The sequence below is a fragment of the Phyllosticta citribraziliensis genome, assembly GCF_038025025.1.
Source record: "Phyllosticta citribraziliensis strain CPC 17464 chromosome Unknown J3D65scaffold_1, whole genome shotgun sequence".
In the NCBI taxonomy this organism is placed as follows: domain Eukaryota; kingdom Fungi; phylum Ascomycota; class Dothideomycetes; order Botryosphaeriales; family Phyllostictaceae; genus Phyllosticta; species Phyllosticta citribraziliensis.
Window position 1 is genome coordinate 1,446,564 of NW_027117338.1, and position 20,498 is coordinate 1,467,061.

The following is a 20,498-nucleotide window of genomic DNA, read 5'->3' on the forward strand; positions in this document are numbered from 1 at the left end:
AAGTATTTGAAATTGTTGTTGGATTTTTTGCATCTCAATCGAGATGCTTCATTAACTACACTTCCCGTGAGAAGTACTTTTGCCCCATGTTCATAGCCTCATGAAGAAAAGAGGAAAAAGCAGAGGAAACCCATGCATGCAAAACGTTCAACCATCCATCCAGAAAAACCCAGAATGAGGCTCTAGAAACTCCATAACCGTAATCGATGGGAATCTATGCCGCAGAAGAGAAGAAACTTCAACCAAAGCGCGCACGCATTTAGTCAACCTCCTCAACGGTGGGGCCGTCGTCACCACCGGGAGCGCCGCCAGGGGCAGCACCGCCAGGGAAGCCGCCGGCAGCACCAGGCATGCCACCGGGAGCACCCTCGCCGCCAGCACCGTAGAACTTCATCATGATGGGGTTGGCAATACCCTCAAGCTCCTTCTGCTGCGACTCGTACTCGTCCTTGGTGGCCTGCTGGCTGTCGTCGAGCCAGGTGACGACCTTGTCGATCTCAGCCTTGAGCTTCTCCTTGTCACCAGCGTCCAGCTTCTCGTCAACCTTGGGGTCGCCGAGGGTGTTGCGGAGAGAGTAGGCGTAGGACTCGAGGGCGTTCTTGGCGCTGATGCGGGCAGACTCGGCCTCATCCTCCTCCTTGTACTTCTCGGCCTCAGAGACCATGCGCTCAATCTCCTCCTTGGACAGACGGCCCTTGTCGTTGGTGATGACAATCTTGTTGGTCTTGCCGGTGCCCTTCTCGAGAGCGGAGACGTTCATGATACCGTTGGCGTCAACGTCGAAGGTGACCTCAATTTGAGGAACACCGCGGGGCGCAGGGGGGATACCGGTAAGCTCAAACTTGCCGAGCAGGTTGTTGTCCTTGGTGCGAGCACGCTCACCCTCGTAGACCTGGATGAGCACACCGGGCTGGTTGTCGCTGAAGGTGGAGAAGACCTCGGACTTCTTGGTGGGAATGGTGGTGTTGCGCTTGATGAGAGGAGTCATGACACCACCAGCAGTCTCGATACCGAGGGACAGCGGCGCAACGTCGAGCAGGAGAATCTCGTTGGTGGACTTGGACGACGTGTCACCGGAGAGGATAGCGGCCTGGACGGCGGCACCGTAGGCGACGGCCTCGTCGGGGTTGATGGACTTGTTGGGCTCCTTGCCGTTGAAGAAGTCGGAAACGAGCTTCTGGATCTTGGGGATACGGGTGGAGCCACCGACGAGGACAATCTCGTGGACGGAGGACTTGTCGATCTTGGCGTCGCGAAGGACACGCTCGACGGGCTCCATGGTGGAGCGGAAGAGGTCCTGGCACAGCTCCTCGAAGCGAGCGCGGGTGATGGAGGTGTAGAAGTCGATACCCTCGAACAGGGAGTCGATCTCGATGGAGGTCTGGGCAGAGCTCGAGAGGGTGCGCTTGGCCCGCTCGCAAGCGGTGCGGAGACGACGGAGAGCACGGGAGTTGGAGGTGAGGTCCTGTTTGAAGTTAGCATTTTTTTCGGATTGAAAAGTAGGGAAAGAGAGTTTACTTGCCTTCTTATGTTTCCTTTTGAACTCGTTAACGAAGTGGTTAACGAGACGGTTGTCGAAGTCCTCACCACCCAGGTGAGTGTCACCAGCGGTGGACTTGACCTCGAAGATACCCTCCTCGATGGTGAGCAAGGAAACATCGAAAGTGCCACCACCCAAGTCGAAGATGAGAACGTTGCGCTCGCCAGTGGTCTTCTTGTCAAGACCGTAGGCAATGGCGGCGGCGGTGGGCTCGTTGATGATACGGAGGACGTTGAGGCCAGCAATCAGACCGGCATCCTTGGTGGCCTGGCGCTGGGAGTCGTTGAAGTAGGCGGGGACGGTGACGACAGCATTGTTGACGGTGCCACCAAGGTAAGACTCGGCGGTCTCCCTCATCTTGGTCAAGACCATGGAGGAGATTTCCTCAGGAGTGAAGACCTTCTCCTCGCCCTTGAACTCGACCTGGATGACGGGCTTGCCAGCCTTCTCGATGATCTTGAAGGGGAAGTGCTTCATGTCGGCCTGCACCTCAGCGTCGTTGAACTTGCGACCGATGAGACGCTTGGCGTCGAAGACGGTGTTGTGAGGGTTCATGGCGACCTGGTTCTTCGCCGAGTCACCAATCAGACGCTCGGTGTCTGCGAGGTAGTTAGCATGCTGTGATCTGGCATGGGGTACGAGATGGGAGATGCTTACCAGTGAAGGCGACGAACGAGGGCGTCGTCCGGTTACCCTGGTCATTGGCAATGATCTCGATGCGGTCGTCACGGAAGACGCCGACACACGAGTAGGTGGTACCAAGGTCAATACCGACGGCGGGAGCCATTGTGGTGAGAGTGTTTAGGATTCAATGAGGATTCGGGTATCTTAGAAGGAAAGGTGAATGGAAAGAAGCGTGGAGATCGTGGTTTGAAAGCGCTAAGCTTTTCGAGTGTGATGTGGATTTGTGTGGATGATGAGGGACGGAGGAGCGTTTGCGGGTGGTTGGTACTTAAGTAAAATGTGCAGCACCTTGGAAAGCTCTGGAAGCGGGCAGAACCTTCACCACCACAGATGGGCGCTGCGGGCGGCGGCACCGCCTGAGCCCCCAACACCAGTTCTGTGGAGTCCCAAGAGGCTTCGAGATGGGACTCGCGCGTGCTCGACACTCCTCGATGCTTCTTAATCACTTCACGACATCAATTCCAGCGTGCGCAGCTCTGAATGCGCGCCCTCCAGGTGTCAAGGGCCCCTCGGGCGATGACGCAGCTACTGATTGATTAGATTATCTGCCCTCAGGTCGCCAGCTCAGACCCGGACCCGACCAGCCCTGACAGATGACAGCCCGCCGCCCGCCCCAACCAAGCTCCGTCAGAGCCCCACCACCTCAGCGTCCTTCACGAAGCTTCGTGCTCATCAGGCCTCAACGACTTCCGCCACCGTCTCATCTCTGTTCGAAAAGCACGGCACAACCAACGCCCTCATGACGTGTGCGATTGCCGCCACTACACGTCGCATTCACACTCAACATGCTTTCGACGTCGTTGCGCTGGACAGCCTGGCGGTTGGACAGGCCGGGAGGCTTGGTGACAACGGTCCTGGCACACACAACAAAATGTGGGAGATGATAGGGAACACTCGTACGCTTTGAGGCTGTCTTTGACTAGAGGCTTAGAAGCGTACAAGCGTCCATATTGGATACTCATGGCACAGAGGGTGTCGAAAGAAATGCGACAGACCTACTGGCAATATGAGTGCGCTTAGGGAGCATCATCTGCTGTTGTAGTCGCCCTTATGGAGCATTCATCCATTGCTACAGTCGCGCTTAGGAAGCACTCGTGCGCTGCTGCAGCCAGACCCAGGGTGTCTCATTCCTTCCTACACCCACTGTGCGGGGAGCATTGAAGCCGCAGACTGCAAACCCCGCCACTGTGTGTGCCACGACTTGGGCTAACGGGCCTTGGGTGTTGGTTGCGATGGACACCAGTTGCGTGACATGGGGGCACACAAACAACATGCAGCTCGACAGAATGAGTGGATTGCGGCGGTTTGACACGACAGTACGCGACTGGATGGCAGAACCGTGTCATACGGGGACGGCTTCTCCAACTTGGAGCTCATGGAGGCTGCTCATTTCCGTCCTCATCGAAGCTTCCAGGTACTGCGCCCCATGCAAATACCTTCACGTTGGCGAGTGAGACACGTCCATTTTCATCGAGCCTTGGTATTCCATCTCCTGCTCCAGCCCATTCTGGGAATTCACATCGTTACCACCATAAATCTCAAAAGAAAGGTCAGTCTCTGATTTAAGTTGCAACACTGGATGACAGTCCCCCCGACACAACCATCGACTTGAAAGACAGCTCCACGGTCCAGCCGCGGTCCTAGGAGGTACCATTCTGTTCGGCGTCCGCTGTGCTCCCTGTCCAAGAAAGCACGGCGCGGCTTGGCGCATGTATTCCTGCTGGTTTCGCTATTCCTGACTGCCAAGTTGATAAAGCACAATATTTGCAAACATGAAACCGGGCGGTAAATTTCCAAGGTCGTACAGCAGCTTGGTGTAGAGTGCCCAGACAACATTAATGCACCAGAAGCAATGCCACGGCGGGCACGTGGGCTGGGCGCGCCAAGCCAGCGCAATGTCCGACCCGGCGGCGGAGCGGAGAAAGGGCCCCCTTGGCGACGGGGCTTGCAAATGTCGATCATGGAGCAGCTGTGTTCGTTGCCATTTCCTGGAGACTTTGTTGCGTCGGGCACTGGGGTGATTGAGAGCATTTGTCTCTCCACGTGCCCGCGCCAAATTTCGACTGCTCTCCCGCGGTGCCTCTTGGCAATTTTTTCATTATCGCGAGACCTTCGTTGCGATTCCAATAGATCCGGGCCAAAGCAAACCGCTTCAGATTTTGTGCATGGAGAAGACCGTCAAATGGAGTTTGCAACGAAGTCGCAGAGGTCCAGGGTCTCGCAAGTCGCCAATCGGAGTTTACGCATTTCTCATCCGTCCAACTGGCCCCGCGCCATTCGACCCTTGCGCAACACCACAGTCGGGCGACTATGACCTGATGGAATGGATATTACCATCCGGAAGCCGGAAGATGGAGCGTGATTGTTGTCAAAGCAGCTGTACAAAAGCATCAGCATGGGACTCTCTCTCTTCTCTCCTTCCAGCCTTGGCTATTGGTGGAGATGGTTAGCTTTGGACTTTTGTTTACCAATATCTTGACCCTTATCTTTACTTCGCTCTTGACGACGAGTATGGCTCGAGCCACCAATCACGCGGCGAAGCCGTGGGCAGATCAGCCTTGCCCGTTGATCAAGACTCCGCAATTCGAGACGAAAAAGGTCAGTATGCTCGAATTGTCATCCTAGCACGCTCAGAAGCATTCAACTGAGGCCATGCACAGGACGACATCTTCACCAAGGGCGCGACACATATGGCACTGCTGCACAATGCCATCCTCCGAGGATTCAACACGATATACCTTCAGGCGCCGCACGTCAAGGATGAGCAAGAAAAGGCCGACTTTATCGGATACAGCCTTGCCTGGCACAAGTTTGTCGCGTCACACCATGATGACGAAGAGCGCGAGTTATTTCCAGCCGTCGAAGGAGTGCTGAAGGAAACGGGAATCTGGGAAAAGACGCACCAAGAACATGGTAAGCGGTAGTCCCTCCGGAGCATTCGTCACAGCTGGATCCTGACCACCACGACCACATCAGAATCCTTCCTTGGCGGCCTCGCCGACTTTGAGATCTACCTCAGCTCCCTCCACTCGCCGTATGCGTTTTCCGGTACTGAACTTGTCCGCATCATGGACACGTTCCGCGAACCGTTTGTCAACCACTTCCACTCGGAAATTGCCACCATTGCCAACTTCTCCACGCTGCCCAACGCGCCAGCAGCAGGGTCTCCCGAGGCGGATACGACGGCGGCAACATTCAAGGCATGGGGCAAGAAGACGTTGACCAAAGCCGGCATGACGGACGTGGTACCCTTCTGTCTGTTGAATATGGACGGCACGTACGAGGACGGCATGTGGGCAAACTGGCCGCCGATGCCTGGACCAATACGGTGGATGATGGTGAACGTGTTTGGCAGCTGGAACTGGGGCTGGTGGCGGTTTGCGAGCTGCTACGGCAACGGGATGCCGCGGCCTTTGTACGCGCTCGAGGGTGTCGCGGACGAAGCAGCCGGCAAGAAGGAATCGGACAAGGGCGAGCTGTGAGACAGGATAAGGAGGCTTCCAGCGTATTTCCCTCAATACCTCAGGGGGCGCAGGAACATATTTGGCGCGCTTGAGGCTGTTCGGGTATGGCTGGAGTTGGTTCGGAGTTGGGGAACGGAGCATGTTCAAGAGGCATTGATCGATTTCTGGAGCACGTAGGCATTGAGGGATTTGTCGCTGACGAGCAACGGTTTCAGCGTGCGCTCACTGATGCGTGATGGGCCACTGCAGTGTCCGGTGAGAGTAGCAGCTCAAAGGGAGCATTCGTCTCTCGGGACTCGGCAGTGGTGGAGGCAGAGAAACCCGGGCGAACGGGGAATCAGTCCCAGGTTCCAGACTGCCGGTTGGTGCTTGTCTTGTCGAATCCAAGGCGATCTCGAGCTCGCCAACGGGATGGGATTGGAGACGTTGACGTTGCCCCGCAGGATATCTCGTGAGACGGCGGTTGAGGTGGGATGGCTTCAGTGCCGTGGCTCTAGACCCCGAGACGTGCTGACGGGCTGCCTTGGGTGAAGATGAGCTTGACCTGTTGTGCAATTCCGAAATAGAAAGTTGTTGAGCAGCAGACGGCGCATCAAGGCCCCTGATGGTGCAGTGCAGCATGTGCAGAGGGAGCGCGACCTACAGCCAGAGCGTGTGCAGGCAGCCCTCGTGTATCTGTGGCCGTGGCCACGCGCAGTCAGGAGCACATGGCTCTGGTGTGGCTGCAAGGCACGAGACGCAGTATTCAGCATGAAACGACGGCCATGAATCTGTTTAGTTTAGAGGCTCTGGTGTCGCGGTGCAGGCGATGGGATTCAGCATCAGGACGAGGGGCTGTCATCGGGAAACCCCACGGCACTCCGCCACTCCGTCATGGTGCGGGAGGGAGCCGATTGCGAGACCCTGCCACACTGCGGATGAAGCGAGGAGTGAGGGAACCCAAGAGGCCGAGAGATTTCCTTGGCCAGGCTTGGGTAATGGCATGCTGTAACCCGGAGCGAGCGAGGGAGAGACCAAATCCGGCGCCGAGGGCCTACCTGACTTGCTTAGGTCCCTTCGACTTCACTTGCAGCGTCGCTCCTATAAAGCACGCCGCGTATCCACGGCTCTAGAGACAAACGCCTCATCGACCCTTTGCGACGACATCGACAGCGACAGCCACGCGCCCGCCCCGACTCAGTCGTAATCAATCTTACGGGCCCCGATCGAACAAAAAAAACCGTTGAGCGCGAGTCGGCGACCGCGGCAGATCACGATCCGTTACAGTCATAGCCCGCTCACCAACAAACCGGACAATGGCCAGCCAAGGTGCGTCGGCGTCAATTTTCACTTACATTGATGTATCCCACCCCCAATGCCCCAGCGACTGCTCCTCCCCGTCCACCTCTGCAGCTCCGCCGCTCTGTTCCAGAGAGCACATTCCGCTGCCCGCTCCTTTTCCACTGTTTCGCATCGCCGCATCATGACTCAAGCTCGCGCTGGTACGCATGATTGGGTCGCTTGAACTCCGTCCACCGAGGCTGACATCACAATCGTACGACTCTGCAGACGCTTTCGACCGGGTGCTCGCGGGCAACAAGTCGTACGCCCGCCGTTGCTACGAGCATGAGCCACAGCTCTGGCAGTCGCTCTCCAAGGGCCAGGCCCCGGACGTCCTGTGGTTTGGCTGCGGCGACAGTCGCGTCCCCGAGACAACCATCTGCGACTGCAAGCCCGGCGACATCTTTGTCCACCGCAACATCGCCAACATCATCGCCCCGGGCGACCTGAGCTCCGAGTCCATCATCGACTTTGCCGTCGGCGCCGTCAAGGTCAAGAAAATCGTCGTCTGCGGCCACACAAAGTGCGGAGGTGCCGTCAACTCGCTGACCGACGCCGACCTGGGGCCCGCCCTCAACAACTGGCTGCAGCCGCTGCGCGACCTGCGCCGCAAGCACCAGGCTGAGATTGACGCCCTCGACTCCATCGACGACAAGTCGGTTCGCCTCGCCGAGCTCAACGTCCGCCAGTCCGTCGACACCATCAAGCGCAACCCCACCGTCCAAAAGGCAGTTGCCGAGCGCGGCGTCACCATCCACGGCGTCCTCTTTGACATTGTCACTGGCGAGCTCAAGGTCCTCGACGCCTCCGACGACGAGCCCCTCTCGGCCGCCCCCTGGCAACACAGGTAGACTTCTTGAAGGAACGAATCGGCGTTATTTATTCTTTGTTTGTTGTTTGGGCCTGTCGACACCGATGGCAGAAGGATTGATGGAGTTGTGGATATTTGTCGAGTGGCAGCGGGTACCCTCCCCCACCGTTATGGTTATAGATGAGCACGCTTTGGACCCCCAAGTTTTGTATCCTCGTGAGGTGGAAGAATTCAAGTCTCACGGCCATTCTTCTCCATGCTGCTCTCACTCCATGTGCGATTTCCGTGTCTCTCCCGTCTCCTGGAAACAAAGAAAGAAACAAAGAAAGAGCTTGGGCCGTGGCTTGTTGCAAAGAACAAAGCTGACGTTCAACGTGGGTTCCATGTTCCCGAGCCGGACCCTGTTCCATAAATCCTCTCACCGCCTGATCCCCAAACCACACTTGCCCCATGGATCCCTTGGCCGCCATTTACCCACAACTTGATCCCCTCTGCTTGTCAAGCCTGATGCTTAGATTCCTTCGTTCAACTATTGGAATTGGTAAGGACAAGTGCAAGCGGAAAATGGCAGGGAAGGAAGTATAAGTACTGCCATTCGCATACCTCCTTTGCTCAATCGTCCGTCTACAGCATCAACCTCTGGGAATCACTGGAGCCGTGCATTGTCTACTTGAGAGTATATTTGAATGTATATGTAATGTGCTTCTCCGCCGGCAAGCGAGATATTGCTCTGCAGCACATCAAGGAATTCAACCGCAGGCGGGATCGGTTTCTGGACCGGCGCTGGCCGGCGGTATTTACCACGTCTTCCAAGGCTTTGGTATGCCACTCCCTCCTTCCCAAGCCCAGCTTGACCTTCGGACAGTTGGCTCACACATCTCAGGTATTCTGTCTGCCCTCCAGCGCGCGGTCCAATTCCTCACTCATCTTGCCCACCAAGCTGCCTGAGTCGCCGGGCCTCGTTCGTCTGTACATGTGCACGAAAACGACGGCGGTCTGGAACCCGACAAGGAGCAGGCGTCGCTCTACGCGGCGGCAGAAAGCGTCATGTCCAACGCCCATCTGTTGCTCCAGCGTTTCCCGAAACACGTGGGACTGCCCAGTCAGAATTATATCCCAATTTACCCGTTCGACAATGGCTATGACCCAACCAGCTGCAGAGAGTCCATAAACTCCGATCAAAAAGTACGTCGAGGACACGGTTCTGCTCAATGGGTTCCGTTCTATCGCCACGTTCCACGTCAGGGGAGCGTTCCTCCGGACCTCGTCCGCGATACGACAAGTTGCTCTCGGCTCTACTGCCATTGCAGTGACATGTGTAGATCTAAGGTACGAATGTATTTTGGGTGGCTTCAGACCGGGTTGGTGGTCGATGCTTGCTGCATTGACTTCAAAAGGTTGACTTCCGCTGACTTCTGTAGGAAAATGGATAAAGTAAAGAGCGAAGAGAATGCGGAAAAGTATTGGGTTCTCGGGTGCCAACAGCATCCCTCTGGGCCCATCGAAGAACCACCGCCGTGGTGGCGCTGGCAACATGGACGAGGCGCCTTCGACTTCCTCTGACCAGACATCAAGACTGGCTCACGCTGAGGCTACTGCGTGGAAGAGTGAGTAGAAGTGATCCGCCATGAGGCCAAGCAGGACATAATTAACACAGAGCCTCAGCTTTGGTGTTTATTTCGGAGTGCGGCATGATGCAGGCGCTGTACCGGCCAGAAGTTGTCGCCCACCCACAAACCTATTTTAACTCCCGCCGGCGTCCACCTCCAACAAAATCCAACCACCAACCTTTCCGGAGCTGCACCGACAGCCATGGCGAGCCCTGCTATGGATGAAAGCTGCCGCAATGGCTACAACGGCCCTCGCGAGGTCAACAACAACAACCAGTCTCGCGAAGCCGATGTAGACGAGGAAGCTCATGAAGCTGAAGCCAACAACGGTCCCGAAGCTCTTGGATCTGGTGAGATTCTTCGACTTACATCAAGGCTGCTTTGCTTACGCTCTCCAGGCTCCGAGACCATCGCAACCATCGCGAACACTTCGTCTTCTCCCGGCAACACTGAAGTATACAACGAACACCCAAGCGAGCATGGTTTTCCAACCATCTCCGGTACAGTCCCTCCTGTTGGTCATCTCTCGCTCCGCTAACCTTTCTCCCAGGTGTGACCTACCAGCGACTTCCAAGGCTCGCAACAGTCCCCGGTGTCAGGCTTGTCGGCACAGGTCACGCTATCCACCCCGGTTGGGTGACTCCCAGTGGGCGCATGGTGCGCGAACGCTACTGGTCGTTGGAGTGCCCGATGCCAGGCGGATACTGGCGCATTGTCCGGCGTTATCGATGGGTCCGCGCCTGGGTTTGTAAGTGTCCAAGCTCATCTTCGCTCTTGCATCAAATGTCTGACTTCCGAAAGAAACCTATCGATGCAGGCGGAGAAGCCGAACATGGGCAGCCTGTGAGCACTCATCTCGTCAAATTCACTGCTCACCGCAAGGGCTTCTTTGTCATCACAACGACGGGGATTCAAAGTTACAAGCTGTACATGGATGAGAATCCTCTTGGTACACGGTAAAGGAGCATGCGGTCGCTAGCTGGGGCTTGACGAAGGGGTTGAGAGAATCGTGTTGGAGAGAGGGTTGGACGGTGAGAAAAAAGGCGCACGCAGACTGAGCACAGCGAACGCCACTACGCGGAGGACAGTCAGACCGAGCTTGGATCAACGGAGGGTATTTTCTCTTGCGATAGAGTAGAAGAAGTCACTGCGCTCAACAATAATGGCAAAGCTTGGTCAGGATTTGAAGAAGCTGGCCTTTTCAGGCAAACAGCACAGGAGCAGGGCTCCATTCTTGAAGTAGTACGTCCTCAATTGGCCTTGTTCATGTTATCTCTTGAAACGTTTCTGCCCTTGTCCATTTGCTGCTCTCCGACGATGCCGCCAACAATGAACGCTCCCCAGAGGCTGTGGACAATGTCAATGGTAAGAAGCTCCACAAAAACCTCCTGTACAGTTGCTTAGTCTGTCGTAGACTCTGACGTTCAAGCTGTAGTCACTGTTTTTGCATCCCCGACACACACTCTCATGAGCAGTCAGCCAAGGGATGACTACTGTATAATGGCCCGAACCAGATGGAACAATGGGCGCGGATCGGATGGAGCAAACACGGCTCCGGACCGCATCCGCGTGTTGAAAGCGCTCCCATGCTTTGGTGGAACCATGGCCAACATCACCACCAAAACCGTCCGGGGGCTGCGACAAGCCCATATGGAGCCAGGTGCGCCTTTGACGACCTCCACGGCGTCTCGTACTTGGCGGTTTTACCCGAGAAATTTTGCAAGCAGCAGGTCTCGAGAAATTCACATTTGCGCCCAGAGCCGGTGTTGGACAAGAACGAAAGGAGACGTCGCGCCCAAGCAAACGGGGGTTTCTGCTTGATCGATTGTATTCTCCACTTGTTTCCTGCTTCATGCAGCCCCCAAGCGACCGATGTCCAGACGGCGAGTAAAGTACAATGCGGCTCTGAAGTTCAGTGTGTTTCCGCAGAGCTCACCCATCAGCGGACTCCAACCGTGCGCCCTTTGCGCATGGACTTTACCCCAAAAGCCAGGCTGGCTGAGTCGTCCAACGTCGTCTGGAAGTACCATCGCCGATACCACTCTGTCCACTAGACACGGCGCTCTCGCCTCCTGCAAGGGTGAGTAAAATCTTTTTGGTCCCCAGCTCGGATGTTTTCTAACTCCAACAGGCATGCCTGTCGACGTGAGCTCGTCGATGTGGGAAGTGTGGTGTCAGACGACAACAAACACGAAACTTTGAGAGGTGGTTCCCTTCAGGCACTGACTGATGAGTACTGGGGACCAACACTATACGATTCGAGGGAGCATACTCAATACCAATCCTCTGGTGCAACCCCCGTACGTTGCATCTGCTCAGAAGTGTCAATTTGATGGTAAAATCGACTGCTTTGCTTGAGCGAAGAAATGCAGATGTCGGGGAGACGGGTAATTAGTTTGTTGGTAGATAGTCTGCAAGGAATCGAAGCATTTGTTTTGTTTGATTTTTCCGAACTCGTCTCGGGTAGCAAAGTGGTCTAAGGGGGTAATCCAACGCCGACACTCGTTCGATGCCAAACCAAAGCGGAGCTCATCATTCGATGACTTTTGACTGATCATAGGCCCAAGCCCAGGCGTGTTCTCGTACCCGCATCGCCGTATCTCTCTGGCCCCACCTGCGCTCCCTTGTTATGCAGAATATAATGACATTTTCCCGCTATGTCTTCCACGTACGACCATAGCAGGTAGAAAACTCGGAACCCCGTCCGCTCTTCCATAGATAAGCTACCTTGCGGCCGATTAGTAGTTGCGTGGGTGACCAGCAGCGAATCCCGGCTGTTGTACGTTTTGCATTTTGTTTTGTGGGTCAGTGTGGCCGAAGAAGTGTGTGCTGTGGGTGGGCCGAATGCTCCTTACCCCTGACACGACGACCCCTTTGGTTTTTTTGCCGACTCTCTCCAAGCTGTACTTCACTCAAAGCAAGTGCAAGAAACGCAGTCGGACTTCTCGCGTCTTGATGGGGGGGTCCGCAGTTTGCAACTGACCGTCGACCAATTTCATCGCTCCGAGCTGACCGACTCAGCAGCGAAGTCGGCGTTCTTGTTTGGCCTCAGGCACGAAAGCTCTGTTTGCTTGCTTTTTACCGGGTAAGAATGGCGCTGCGTTCAAAGTTGCGTTTTAGCCAATCACAAATCCACCCGCAGGAAGAAGAGGGGGAAATCGGGCCTTTGCTTCGCTTTGCTTCGCATTGCTTCGCAAACGCGTCCTCGTCTTTGCACATGTCCTCTTTCTCTGTCAGCGTCGACTTCTTATGAGAGTCAGGCGAATTGGATAGAAGATGGAGATGAGGCTTCTGCGGCGGTCGGTTGTAGCCGGCTATCGCGCTGTGAGGAATTGACTGGGCTGGGTAGCCGGCGAGAGCCTCAGGCGCGCAACTTGGCCTTGAGGTGTGTGGTTGCAACCGGTTGCAACCAGCTGCTACGTTCGAAGTTGTATCCTGACCAATGGCAAGAGGGATGAGCTGAACATGCTTTTGCAGAATCTTGGTTTCTCCCCTCCCACTCTTCCTTTGACCCCTTCCGCTCTTTGCTTTCCACCCCGTGAAGAAGAAGAGATCGAAACGGAACCGCCGAAGGAGTCTCCTTGCGACGTGAGGCTGGTCGAATCCAAGGGAGAGATCCAGACGATGATGGAAGCGGCAGACATGTCCTCAGGCAGAAAAGACCGACTGGTCCGTGTTTTAACCAGTTCTAACCACACGCACGATGTTTGAAGTTGTTCGGCAGCCAATGACGAAGCTCAGCGGCAGAGCAACACGCAACGTCAGTTTCCCGTGCAGCTCAGCGACGTTCGAAGTTGTCTCGCCACCAATCAGAGCCCGCGAGCAGCAGCGCAAAGCTCTCCGCTGCGTTGCAGCATCTCGTATCCAGCAGGCCAATAGGGAGACAACGGCAGCGCGATGCTGCCATTTCATTGGCGGACCCGCCAACTTCGAACATCTGTTGACCGCGCGAACTTTGTTCATGTGCAGTGTTGGAGCCTCATGCAGCAGCGATTGCGTGAGTTGCGCCGAAGCGAATGGCTGTTTTCAGAAGACGTCATCAAGAAATTGACCGACGAAGGGGTCGCGGGGGGCGTAGAAAGAAATGAGATTCCCTAGCTGCAATGAACGAAAGCTCCTTAGGCGCAACTGCAGCAGTAAATGAACGCTCCCTAAGCGCAATCGCATTGCCTGAGGTGGATGCATATTGAGCAAATTTCAGTACATGCCTCACTACCACAGCTTTGGGAACAGCATGGGCGTGTTTTTCTTCCACTCCTGATAGTCCTTGCGATCACCAAACTTCTTGTCGTACTTGTTTTCGCTCAGCGGGATACCAGAGATCTGATGCATTCAAGTCAGCGTACTTCCTTACTCCCCTCTTTCCCAACATCTAAGCATTGCGACTTACCTTGAGCAGCAAGAAGCTGACGAATCCCGGACTGACAGCACAAGCCGCTGCGGTGCCCAGTTGCGACGCCAGGGCCGTACTCAATCCCAAACCGCTCAATCCGACCTTGCTCGTCAAGACTCCGCCGGCCGCGATCGCAATGCCTGTCCACAGGGTGATTTCTCCGAAATAGTTTGGATGCCTGCTCTTGCCCCACAGACCCCTCGTCAGAAACTCCTCGGAATGTTTCTTTTCCTTCTTCTCGTGCATCCACTGGGACTTTTGGCGATCGGCGGTGATTTCGAAGAGGATTCCGCCGACGTACAGCGCGAGACCAAGGAAGTCGGAGAGAAGGATGGAGGCAGGAAGCGACGAGAATGCGGATCCGGGCAATGCGTTGAGAAGGACGACGGGAAGAGTGCAGAGCGAAACCCAAGTTGCCTGCGCAAAGAAGGCGACGGCGAATTTGGGAGGTGATCCGCGAATGTTGTCGAACCGCGAGTCTCGGCCAGATTCGGCCGTGATGCGCGAGAGGAGGAACGACCCCACTATCTCATGGTAAGAATATATCGCAGCAACAACGGAGGGCGGATTTTCCACATACGTCTGATCGCCCACAGGCTGACCGCAGCGGTCAGAGCAACCTGGCGCCAATTTGTTGCCTGCAGAACCTCGCCCAGTAATCCTGATGTCCCAAGTGTTCCGGCAGCCAGTCGTGCACGTAAGACGGGCAAGACCAGGCTGGCTCCAGTGCAGGCGAGATATGTCAAGCTACCACTGGCGTCGTAGAAGCGTTCGGATTTGGTTGCAATCGAGGGGACGGCCACGGCAGCTTGGATACCGTAAGCTAGAGCAAGGGTAGGGACGAGAGTGCGCAGAAGCGGGGTCTTGAACGCAGTTGCGTTGAGGAGGGTGGACAAGACAGCCATGATGCTCGGGAGATTCCTGATACTGTCGAGGATACTGATCGTGTGTTGTGAATCTAGGGGTGCAATGGTCAAAAGCCAAGCTGGTGGAAGTGCGGAGAGCTCTTTGTACCTGAGCCGCGCGAATGCTGCAGAATGATTCAATGGCGCTGTCTAGTGATCTGGTACTGTCCAAGAAAGCACTTGAGCGGCAGGATTGATCCTCCACACGTCGAGAGAGCGATTGGGGCTCATTTTGGCGATGTTGCTAGTTAGACGGCGCGTAAGGATCGATGTCGTCACCGTCGGCCCCTCGGGGTAGGCAGACCGAGTCCCGAATCCGCGCCAAGAGCGCCCCCACGCGCTACCTACCCCTGCTTTTGTCCAGCGGCATGTGCACGAGCAGCCAACAGTCAAGTGTCTTGCAGTGTCGCATCAATCATAATTTTGACTCTCTCTGAGGAGTACTGCTATCGCAGCATAGTAGTGTAACTTGTAATCTGTTTTCCGCCTTTTTGCTTCCATCATGCAGAAGCTCGGTCAGGGTGGAAATCAAATCGGCCGCAAAGAGGGCTCGACACAAAGGAAACCAATCAATACATCAATGGCCAAGTTCCAAACTCCAGGCCAAACTCCAGGCCCAAAAATCACAAGCCTGACAAGTCCCAAGAAGAACAGGACAGAAATCCAAGTTGGCACTCCATCAAGCAAAACCAGGCCGGGACTCTAAGCCAGGCTGGGAAGCTTCAAGTGTCTGCCAATGATGGATTAGCGCAGACTGTGAAACTTTACAGGAGCACTGCCAGCGCCTCTAGGTGACTTCCCTCTCTTGGATGGAGTCGGGATACATCATCTTGCGCTGGTAACTTACTTCGGACAGCAAATTAGCGAGGCGGCAATTCTCCTCGACTACTCGACGGATGTCTTCGTGTGAGTGGGCGTCAAGACGTACGACAGTGTGCTTTGGCAGCCACCGGAGGATGTGGAAGGCGTTCACATAGACATTGGGAGTATTTGGGCCATAGGCATTGCGGTCGTACGGAAATTCCGGGAGGCTGATGGTCAACGTCTTCAAGCCCCAGCAGTAGCGCAAACCGAGGCGCACAAGCTCGGAGAAGCCGTCCAAGATGTCATGGTAAGTGGGAAGACGTAGTCTGATGTGTTTGATGAGGCTCCGACTCCGCTGATGCAGGTGCATCAATGTACAGAGCCCCGTTGGTAGCCACAGCGTCAACTCATTCTCCGAGTATAGTACCGGCTTCGCTTCGCGATGAATGAGCTTGGAGACGCGCAGAATCGCGGGAATCAGCGGCTCGCAATTCAAGCCCTTGTCGAAGGTGTGCTTGGGATTGACTCTATACTCGTCCCATTGTCTCCGGACTAGACGACGTTGGCTGGTCGTTCCTCTGCTCCAGCCTGTTTCGAAGGCGCAGTCTGACGAATCTTCCTTTTCCGATGTTGGATCATCTTGGGTGACAGAACGTGGCAGGTGCAAAAGGACGGGTTTGGGGCGGCATAGGGCCATGCGGTATATTTCAAGGCGCAATTCTGCGGTGGTTGCAATTAGCAGCTTGTTTGCAAGTGGCGAGTAGACTCACCCGATGGCAGCTCCATAAATGGAAAGTAGTTGCGCTGGTGCAACCTCTGACTCCGTGATGGATCTGCGCATTGTCCTGAGCTAGCATCGGCTTGGGAAGCGCTTGTTCCATCATCTCCAGACTGCGACGTTGTTGACATGCGCTTTTCGCGGCGCGTCATTCGCTTCGTTCCCGAGTCTGGCTTGTCCTCAGGAGGAGCGTGCGCATCGAGCTGACTCTCGAGATTCTCTTGGAGCAATCCGTGCGGCCTTCTGTGCTTCTCTGGCGACGGAGTGCGAAGTGTTCTGGTCAAGCGGATAGTGGGCTGAGCAGGGCTCGGCTGGTCGGAAGAGGCGGCGGGCCCCGCCATCGTGTACCTAGGCTGCCAAGTACCTAAATATGCGATTTAGGATGTTGAGGGCTTTGTGTAAGACAGGCGTATTAGAGACGGGGAGGATGATGGCGAGGAGCGACAGGGACTGGACGAGGTGAGGATGGAATGTTTGGGGAGCTGTCCGTAGAGTGGTTGGTCGATCTTGCGCCCGGCGCGGGGTGGGTGGCCGTGATGTCAGCCGGCTGCACAGTTTGCTGCCTTGTCGCTCAGGCGCATCTCAACGCGACAGCGGAATTCTCCCTACGAAGACTCTGGTCAGTTGTCGTCTTGCTGCTGTCAAGCTCAAGTACTTCGTCGACTGCGCGCGCCCAACTGCAATCAGCTAGCGCCTGCCCCAGAGGATATGCGCCGTTTCTAATCCTGCAACGTGGTAGTCCGCATCAACATGGTCGCCAATTTGACGCATGTGATACTAAGATTGTGGCAAGGGATTTTGGCAAGGAGTTGCTTAGATGACGGTCACTAGAAAGCAAGATGGGACGGACGCTTCTCCGATCACAACGTTTCTTGCTCAGCTATTTCGAGTTTACTTGAGGCGCTTCTCCGCAGTCTTCCAGTTGATGACCTCCCAAATCGCCTTGAAGTACTCGGCCTTCCTGTTCTGGTATTGGAGGTAGTAGGCGTGCTCCCAAGCGTCGACACCCAGAATCGGGCGGAACTGGCCAACGACGGGGTCCTGATTGGCGTACGTCTTGATGCCAATGTTGCCCGTCTGAATGTCCTGGACCAGCCATGCCCAGCCACTGCCCTGGATGCCAGCGAGAGCCGTGTTGAACTTCTCCTTGAAAGCGTCGAGGCTACCGTAGCTGTTGTTGATGGCCTTGGCGAGGGCACCCGAAGGAGGCTCACCACCGCCCTGCGACTTCGGAGCCAAGTTCTCCCAGAAGAGGGTGTGGTTGATGTGTCCACCTGCGCCGGGAGTTAGCGAGATTGTCCTGAAACCGACATTTGGTCCGGCAATCCAGCAACTCACCTCCGTGGAAATTGATCAGTGGCTTGAGATTGATCTGGGTTGCAATGTCGTTCTTGGCCTGGGCCTCGGCAAGCTGCTCAGAAAAGTTGTTGTACGAGGTCACGTAGGTGTTGTGGTGGTTCTTGTGGTGGAGCTCCATAATCTTGCCGGAGACGGCGGGCTCGAGCGCGCCATAGTCGTCTGGAGAGGCCAATCATCAGCGCCAGGGTCGAATGATCACAGCGACATGAAACAGAAGTGTGGAGGAAGACGTACAGGCAAGGTCGGGCAGAGTGGCCTTGGTGCGGACAAAGCTGGCGCCGGCCAGACCAGCACGCTTGGTGGAGGTGGAGCTGGCGGCGCGGAGGGCAGCGCGGGCAGACGAGTTGCGGAGGAGAGAGGCAGCCATGATGGAGATGGAACAATCAGATGGACGTGAAGAAGCTCGAGGAGTAATTTGGAGGGGTCGAGTGTATTTCTATCGGGCGGACGGGAGCTCAAGACTCGATCTGATGCGTTGCAGAGCTATGACCTCAACGGCGGAAGCACGGCGAAACGTCACTTTTGGATTTCGAAGACAACCAACGCTTTAGGCCCGACGGCCGAGCCCGCTCTCGTCCCCCCACAGCCCTCGCCGAATCCGTGTGTCATGCCTGCAAACCCACCCGTTGCTATAGCGGTATCGCTATACAGATCGGCGCAGTCGAATGAGACTTGGGGGCGCCGAGCGACACTACAAATGTAGAATTTGCTCCCCGCCTCGCCCTTCCTCTCACCACCCATTCTCACCTCTCAGCCTCGTCCCTCACAGCCATGGCGAGCTCTACCGTCCACCTTCCCAACGGCCAGACTTTGACCGTCGTTCCGGTCTTCGGCGGCCTGCAATTCAAGGTCAATGAGCTGAGCGGAGCCAACAACTCGCCTCTGCCCCCAGGATGGACCATTGTGCTGCACACCGAGGATGAGAACCAGGACCAGCCCGAGTCGCAAGACGCGAAGCCCGAGAAGCGCATGCGCCGCTACACCACTCCCACCCTGCAGGGCGACCACTTGTACATTTCGACCATTTCCAACCCCAGCAGCAATGATTACAAGCCTCCGATGTCGCCCACCCGCCAGATTGCCATGATGCTTTGGTCGACCCTGTGGTGGTACTTCCACCAGCCCGAGCCCGAACCGCAGGTCACCAACTCATTTTCCAAGAACACTGCGCAACTGGGCAAGCCCAAGGGCGACTGGCGCATCAACATCTCCCGTGAAGGCATCTTCAAGGGCCGTGTTGTGCTTCCCAAGCTCGAGCGCATGGGTCTCATTGCGAGCGAAGACTCGAGCGTTGGTGTCGACCTCGACGAGCTGAATGGCGAGGGGTGGCTGGACATGTTTGTTAGTCGGCGCGCCTTTTGGCAGCTTGACCCCCGGCTCTACTTGTTCACTTTGAGCCCGAGTTCGACATCCAACTTCTCCGAAAACTCGGGAACTGGCTCACCAGCTCCAGATCACAAGAAGCACGAGTCCATCATTTTTGATGGACCGCCCTCGGGCCTCTGGTCCCCCACGGCTCCTGGACCATTCCACTCCAGCAGCCATCTGCCGACCTTTTATCCTCCTGGACCGCCTCAATATGTCTTTTCAAACAACATTCGTCACCCCTTGCGCCCCAAGCCCCCGCGCCAGGGCGAGACGTTTTACAGCCGCTACATTCCTAGCGTTGGTCAGCACCTGTCGTTTCGCGTGGCTTCTGCCTCGCCAAAGCCTCAGCACCAAAACATCACCTCCATTGGCCAAATCTCCGAAGGCGTTCCCAACCTGCAGTCCTTGTCCGTCACTGACTCCGACACCGATCTTTTGCACAAGTGGATGAACGACCCGCGTGTAAGCTATTTCTGGGGTGAGGCGGGTCCCCGTGAGCACCAGGAAGCGTTTTTGAAGAACGGCCTTCGCAGCAAGCACTGCTTCCCTGTCATTGGATGCTGGGATGGCAAGCCTTTCGGATACTTTGAGATTTACTGGGTCAAGGAAGACAACCTGGGCAAGCACCTTGGAGGCGACTGCGGAAACTGGGATCGCGGCATCCATCTCTTGATTGGCGAGCAAGAGTTCAGAGGATCTCACCGTGTCAAGATTTGGTTGAGCGCGTTGATCCACTACTGCTTCTTGGCAGACTCGCGGACGGAAACGGTCATGCTTGAGCCGAGAGTTGACAACGAAAAGTACGCTTTCCCATCTTATTATGGAATTTCTTTGCTAACTCTACTGCAGGCTATACGAGTACCTCTTGGCCTCTGGATTCTACAAGGAGAGGGAGGTCACATTTGCTCACAAGCAGTCGAACCTCATGAAGATTAGGCGCGAGGCCTGGGAGGGTCCAGCGATTTGAGCGAAGCATAGCATGGCCCGGTGACGGCATCAAAACGGTAAAGTTGACACCAATACCCCTGTATAGATAAGAAAGATGCCATGCAATTGGACCACGAGAAGATTCCAAGGCGGCACTGCTCAATCTTTTTCGCGACTGCGATTTCGTCCATCTTCTGCCTTGATCTTGACAACTTACTCGCATCTCATTTTGTCATGTTGACTGAGCGCTTTCCGATTGACGTTCTTGAAACCGCTATGACGACCGACTCCGGCGCCGACACTCTCTTGGCCCCTCTGCGGTGGTGAGCGACAGCTCCTGAAGCGTGGCCGTGGCGGTGAACGACAGCTCCCGAAGACAAATGTGGCAGCAGATGACTCCCAGCTACATCTGCAGTAGTGATCGTATGCTCCCTGAGTGCAGTTGCAGCAGTTTCTGGCTTCATCATTTCTCTTGACGCACGCTAAGATGCAAATACTGTGGCTTCCACGACTCCTCACCAGGAACGAGTAACGA

General features: G+C 55.7%; 9 protein-coding genes across 9 annotated transcripts; 5 read left to right on the top strand and 4 right to left on the bottom strand.

Annotated features, from left to right (window-relative positions):
- Positions 1-17: 17 nt before the first annotated feature.
- On the bottom strand, positions 18-2,448 carry J3D65DRAFT_649111 (heat shock protein 70a). The gene is made up of 3 exons (XM_066802414.1): positions 2,198-2,448; positions 1,523-2,139; positions 18-1,465 (listed from the first exon to the last, which is right to left on the bottom strand). The coding sequence occupies exons 1-3, from the start codon at positions 2,325-2,327 to the stop codon at positions 260-262; spliced, it is 1,953 nt and encodes a 650-aa protein (XP_066659735.1). The 5' UTR covers positions 2,328-2,448; the 3' UTR covers positions 18-259.
- Positions 2,449-2,476: 28 nt separating this feature from the next.
- On the top strand, positions 2,477-3,416 carry J3D65DRAFT_22628 (uncharacterized protein). The gene is made up of 3 exons (XM_066794633.1): positions 2,477-2,690; positions 2,765-3,097; positions 3,156-3,416. The coding sequence occupies exons 1-3, from the start codon at positions 2,626-2,628 to the stop codon at positions 3,232-3,234; spliced, it is 477 nt and encodes a 158-aa protein (XP_066659736.1). The 5' UTR covers positions 2,477-2,625; the 3' UTR covers positions 3,235-3,416.
- A 1,319-nt stretch (positions 3,417-4,735) lies between these two features.
- On the top strand, positions 4,736-5,706 carry J3D65DRAFT_599146 (uncharacterized protein; the record flags this gene model as incomplete). Its single annotated transcript, XM_066797880.1, has 3 exons — positions 4,736-4,822; positions 4,885-5,137; positions 5,201-5,706. The coding sequence occupies 3 exons, from the start codon at positions 4,736-4,738 to the stop codon at positions 5,704-5,706; spliced, it is 846 nt and encodes a 281-aa protein (XP_066659737.1).
- Positions 5,707-7,150: 1,444 nt separating this feature from the next.
- Positions 7,151-7,859, top strand: J3D65DRAFT_663750 (carbonic anhydrase; the record flags this gene model as incomplete). Its single annotated transcript, XM_066802694.1, has 2 exons — positions 7,151-7,169; positions 7,237-7,859. 2 exons carry the CDS (start codon positions 7,151-7,153, stop codon positions 7,857-7,859), a joined length of 642 nt encoding a protein of 213 aa, XP_066659738.1.
- Positions 7,860-9,536: 1,677 nt separating this feature from the next.
- On the top strand, positions 9,537-10,534 carry J3D65DRAFT_22656 (uncharacterized protein). Its single transcript, XM_066794636.1, has 2 exons — positions 9,537-9,929; positions 9,980-10,534. The coding sequence occupies exons 1-2, from the start codon at positions 9,632-9,634 to the stop codon at positions 10,387-10,389; spliced, it is 708 nt and encodes a 235-aa protein (XP_066659739.1). The 5' UTR covers positions 9,537-9,631; the 3' UTR covers positions 10,390-10,534.
- Positions 10,535-13,560: 3,026 nt separating this feature from the next.
- J3D65DRAFT_22665 (uncharacterized protein) lies at positions 13,561-14,986 on the bottom strand. The gene is made up of 3 exons (XM_066794637.1): positions 14,403-14,986; positions 13,820-14,346; positions 13,561-13,752 (listed from the first exon to the last, which is right to left on the bottom strand). Exons 1-3 carry the CDS (start codon positions 14,725-14,727, stop codon positions 13,642-13,644), a joined length of 963 nt encoding a protein of 320 aa, XP_066659740.1. The 5' UTR covers positions 14,728-14,986; the 3' UTR covers positions 13,561-13,641.
- A 138-nt stretch (positions 14,987-15,124) lies between these two features.
- Positions 15,125-16,775, bottom strand: J3D65DRAFT_609809 (uncharacterized protein). Its single transcript, XM_066798730.1, has 2 exons — positions 16,302-16,775; positions 15,125-16,251 (listed from the first exon to the last, which is right to left on the bottom strand). The coding sequence occupies exons 1-2, from the start codon at positions 16,648-16,650 to the stop codon at positions 15,515-15,517; spliced, it is 1,086 nt and encodes a 361-aa protein (XP_066659741.1). The 5' UTR covers positions 16,651-16,775; the 3' UTR covers positions 15,125-15,514.
- Positions 16,776-17,162: 387 nt separating this feature from the next.
- J3D65DRAFT_609814 (Manganese/iron superoxide dismutase) lies at positions 17,163-18,183 on the bottom strand. Its single transcript, XM_066798731.1, has 3 exons — positions 17,903-18,183; positions 17,648-17,827; positions 17,163-17,583 (listed from the first exon to the last, which is right to left on the bottom strand). Exons 1-3 carry the CDS (start codon positions 18,033-18,035, stop codon positions 17,201-17,203), a joined length of 696 nt encoding a protein of 231 aa, XP_066659742.1. The 5' UTR covers positions 18,036-18,183; the 3' UTR covers positions 17,163-17,200.
- Positions 18,184-18,200: 17 nt separating this feature from the next.
- On the top strand, positions 18,201-20,154 carry J3D65DRAFT_609816 (siderophore biosynthesis protein-like protein). The gene is made up of 2 exons (XM_066798732.1): positions 18,201-19,836; positions 19,886-20,154. Exons 1-2 carry the CDS (start codon positions 18,440-18,442, stop codon positions 20,001-20,003), a joined length of 1,515 nt encoding a protein of 504 aa, XP_066659743.1. The 5' UTR covers positions 18,201-18,439; the 3' UTR covers positions 20,004-20,154.
- The last annotated feature ends 344 nt before the right edge of the window (positions 20,155-20,498 follow it).

Excerpts from the sequence above, each read along its gene's own strand:
- J3D65DRAFT_649111 (XM_066802414.1), bottom strand. The coding sequence starts at position 2,327 with ATGGCTCCCGCCGTCGGTATTGACCTTGGTACCACCTACTCGTGTGTC. Across the intron at positions 2,140-2,197 it reads CTCGTTCGTCGCCTTCACTG|ACACCGAGCGTCTGATTGGT; the intron begins GTAAGCATCTCC and ends ACTACCTCGCAG. Across the intron at positions 1,466-1,522 it reads TCAAAAGGAAACATAAGAAG|GACCTCACCTCCAACTCCCG; the intron begins GCAAGTAAACTC and ends AACTTCAAACAG.
- J3D65DRAFT_22628 (XM_066794633.1), top strand. The coding sequence starts at position 2,626 with ATGGGACTCGCGCGTGCTCGACACTCCTCGATGCTTCTTAATCACTTC. Across the intron at positions 2,691-2,764 it reads TTCACGACATCAATTCCAGC|ATTATCTGCCCTCAGGTCGC; the intron begins GTGCGCAGCTCT and ends CTGATTGATTAG. Across the intron at positions 3,098-3,155 it reads CCTGGCACACACAACAAAAT|AAGCGTACAAGCGTCCATAT; the intron begins GTGGGAGATGAT and ends CTAGAGGCTTAG.
- J3D65DRAFT_22656 (XM_066794636.1), top strand. The coding sequence starts at position 9,632 with ATGGCGAGCCCTGCTATGGATGAAAGCTGCCGCAATGGCTACAACGGC. Across the intron at positions 9,930-9,979 it reads TGGTTTTCCAACCATCTCCG|GTGTGACCTACCAGCGACTT; the intron begins GTACAGTCCCTC and ends CCTTTCTCCCAG.
- J3D65DRAFT_22665 (XM_066794637.1), bottom strand. The coding sequence starts at position 14,727 with ATGGCTGTCTTGTCCACCCTCCTCAACGCAACTGCGTTCAAGACCCCG. Across the intron at positions 14,347-14,402 it reads CAGCCTGTGGGCGATCAGAC|TGGGGTCGTTCCTCCTCTCG; the intron begins GTATGTGGAAAA and ends ACCATGAGATAG. Across the intron at positions 13,753-13,819 it reads TCAGCTTCTTGCTGCTCAAG|ATCTCTGGTATCCCGCTGAG; the intron begins GTAAGTCGCAAT and ends TGAATGCATCAG.
- J3D65DRAFT_609809 (XM_066798730.1), bottom strand. The coding sequence starts at position 16,650 with ATGGCGGGGCCCGCCGCCTCTTCCGACCAGCCGAGCCCTGCTCAGCCC. Across the intron at positions 16,252-16,301 it reads ATTTATGGAGCTGCCATCGG|AATTGCGCCTTGAAATATAC; the intron begins GTGAGTCTACTC and ends CAACCACCGCAG.
- J3D65DRAFT_609814 (XM_066798731.1), bottom strand. The coding sequence starts at position 18,035 with ATGGCTGCCTCTCTCCTCCGCAACTCGTCTGCCCGCGCTGCCCTCCGC. Across the intron at positions 17,828-17,902 it reads CACTCTGCCCGACCTTGCCT|ACGACTATGGCGCGCTCGAG; the intron begins GTACGTCTTCCT and ends TGGCCTCTCCAG. Across the intron at positions 17,584-17,647 it reads ACTGATCAATTTCCACGGAG|GTGGACACATCAACCACACC; the intron begins GTGAGTTGCTGG and ends CTCCCGGCGCAG.
- J3D65DRAFT_609816 (XM_066798732.1), top strand. The coding sequence starts at position 18,440 with ATGGCGAGCTCTACCGTCCACCTTCCCAACGGCCAGACTTTGACCGTC. Across the intron at positions 19,837-19,885 it reads CCGAGAGTTGACAACGAAAA|GCTATACGAGTACCTCTTGG; the intron begins GTACGCTTTCCC and ends ACTCTACTGCAG.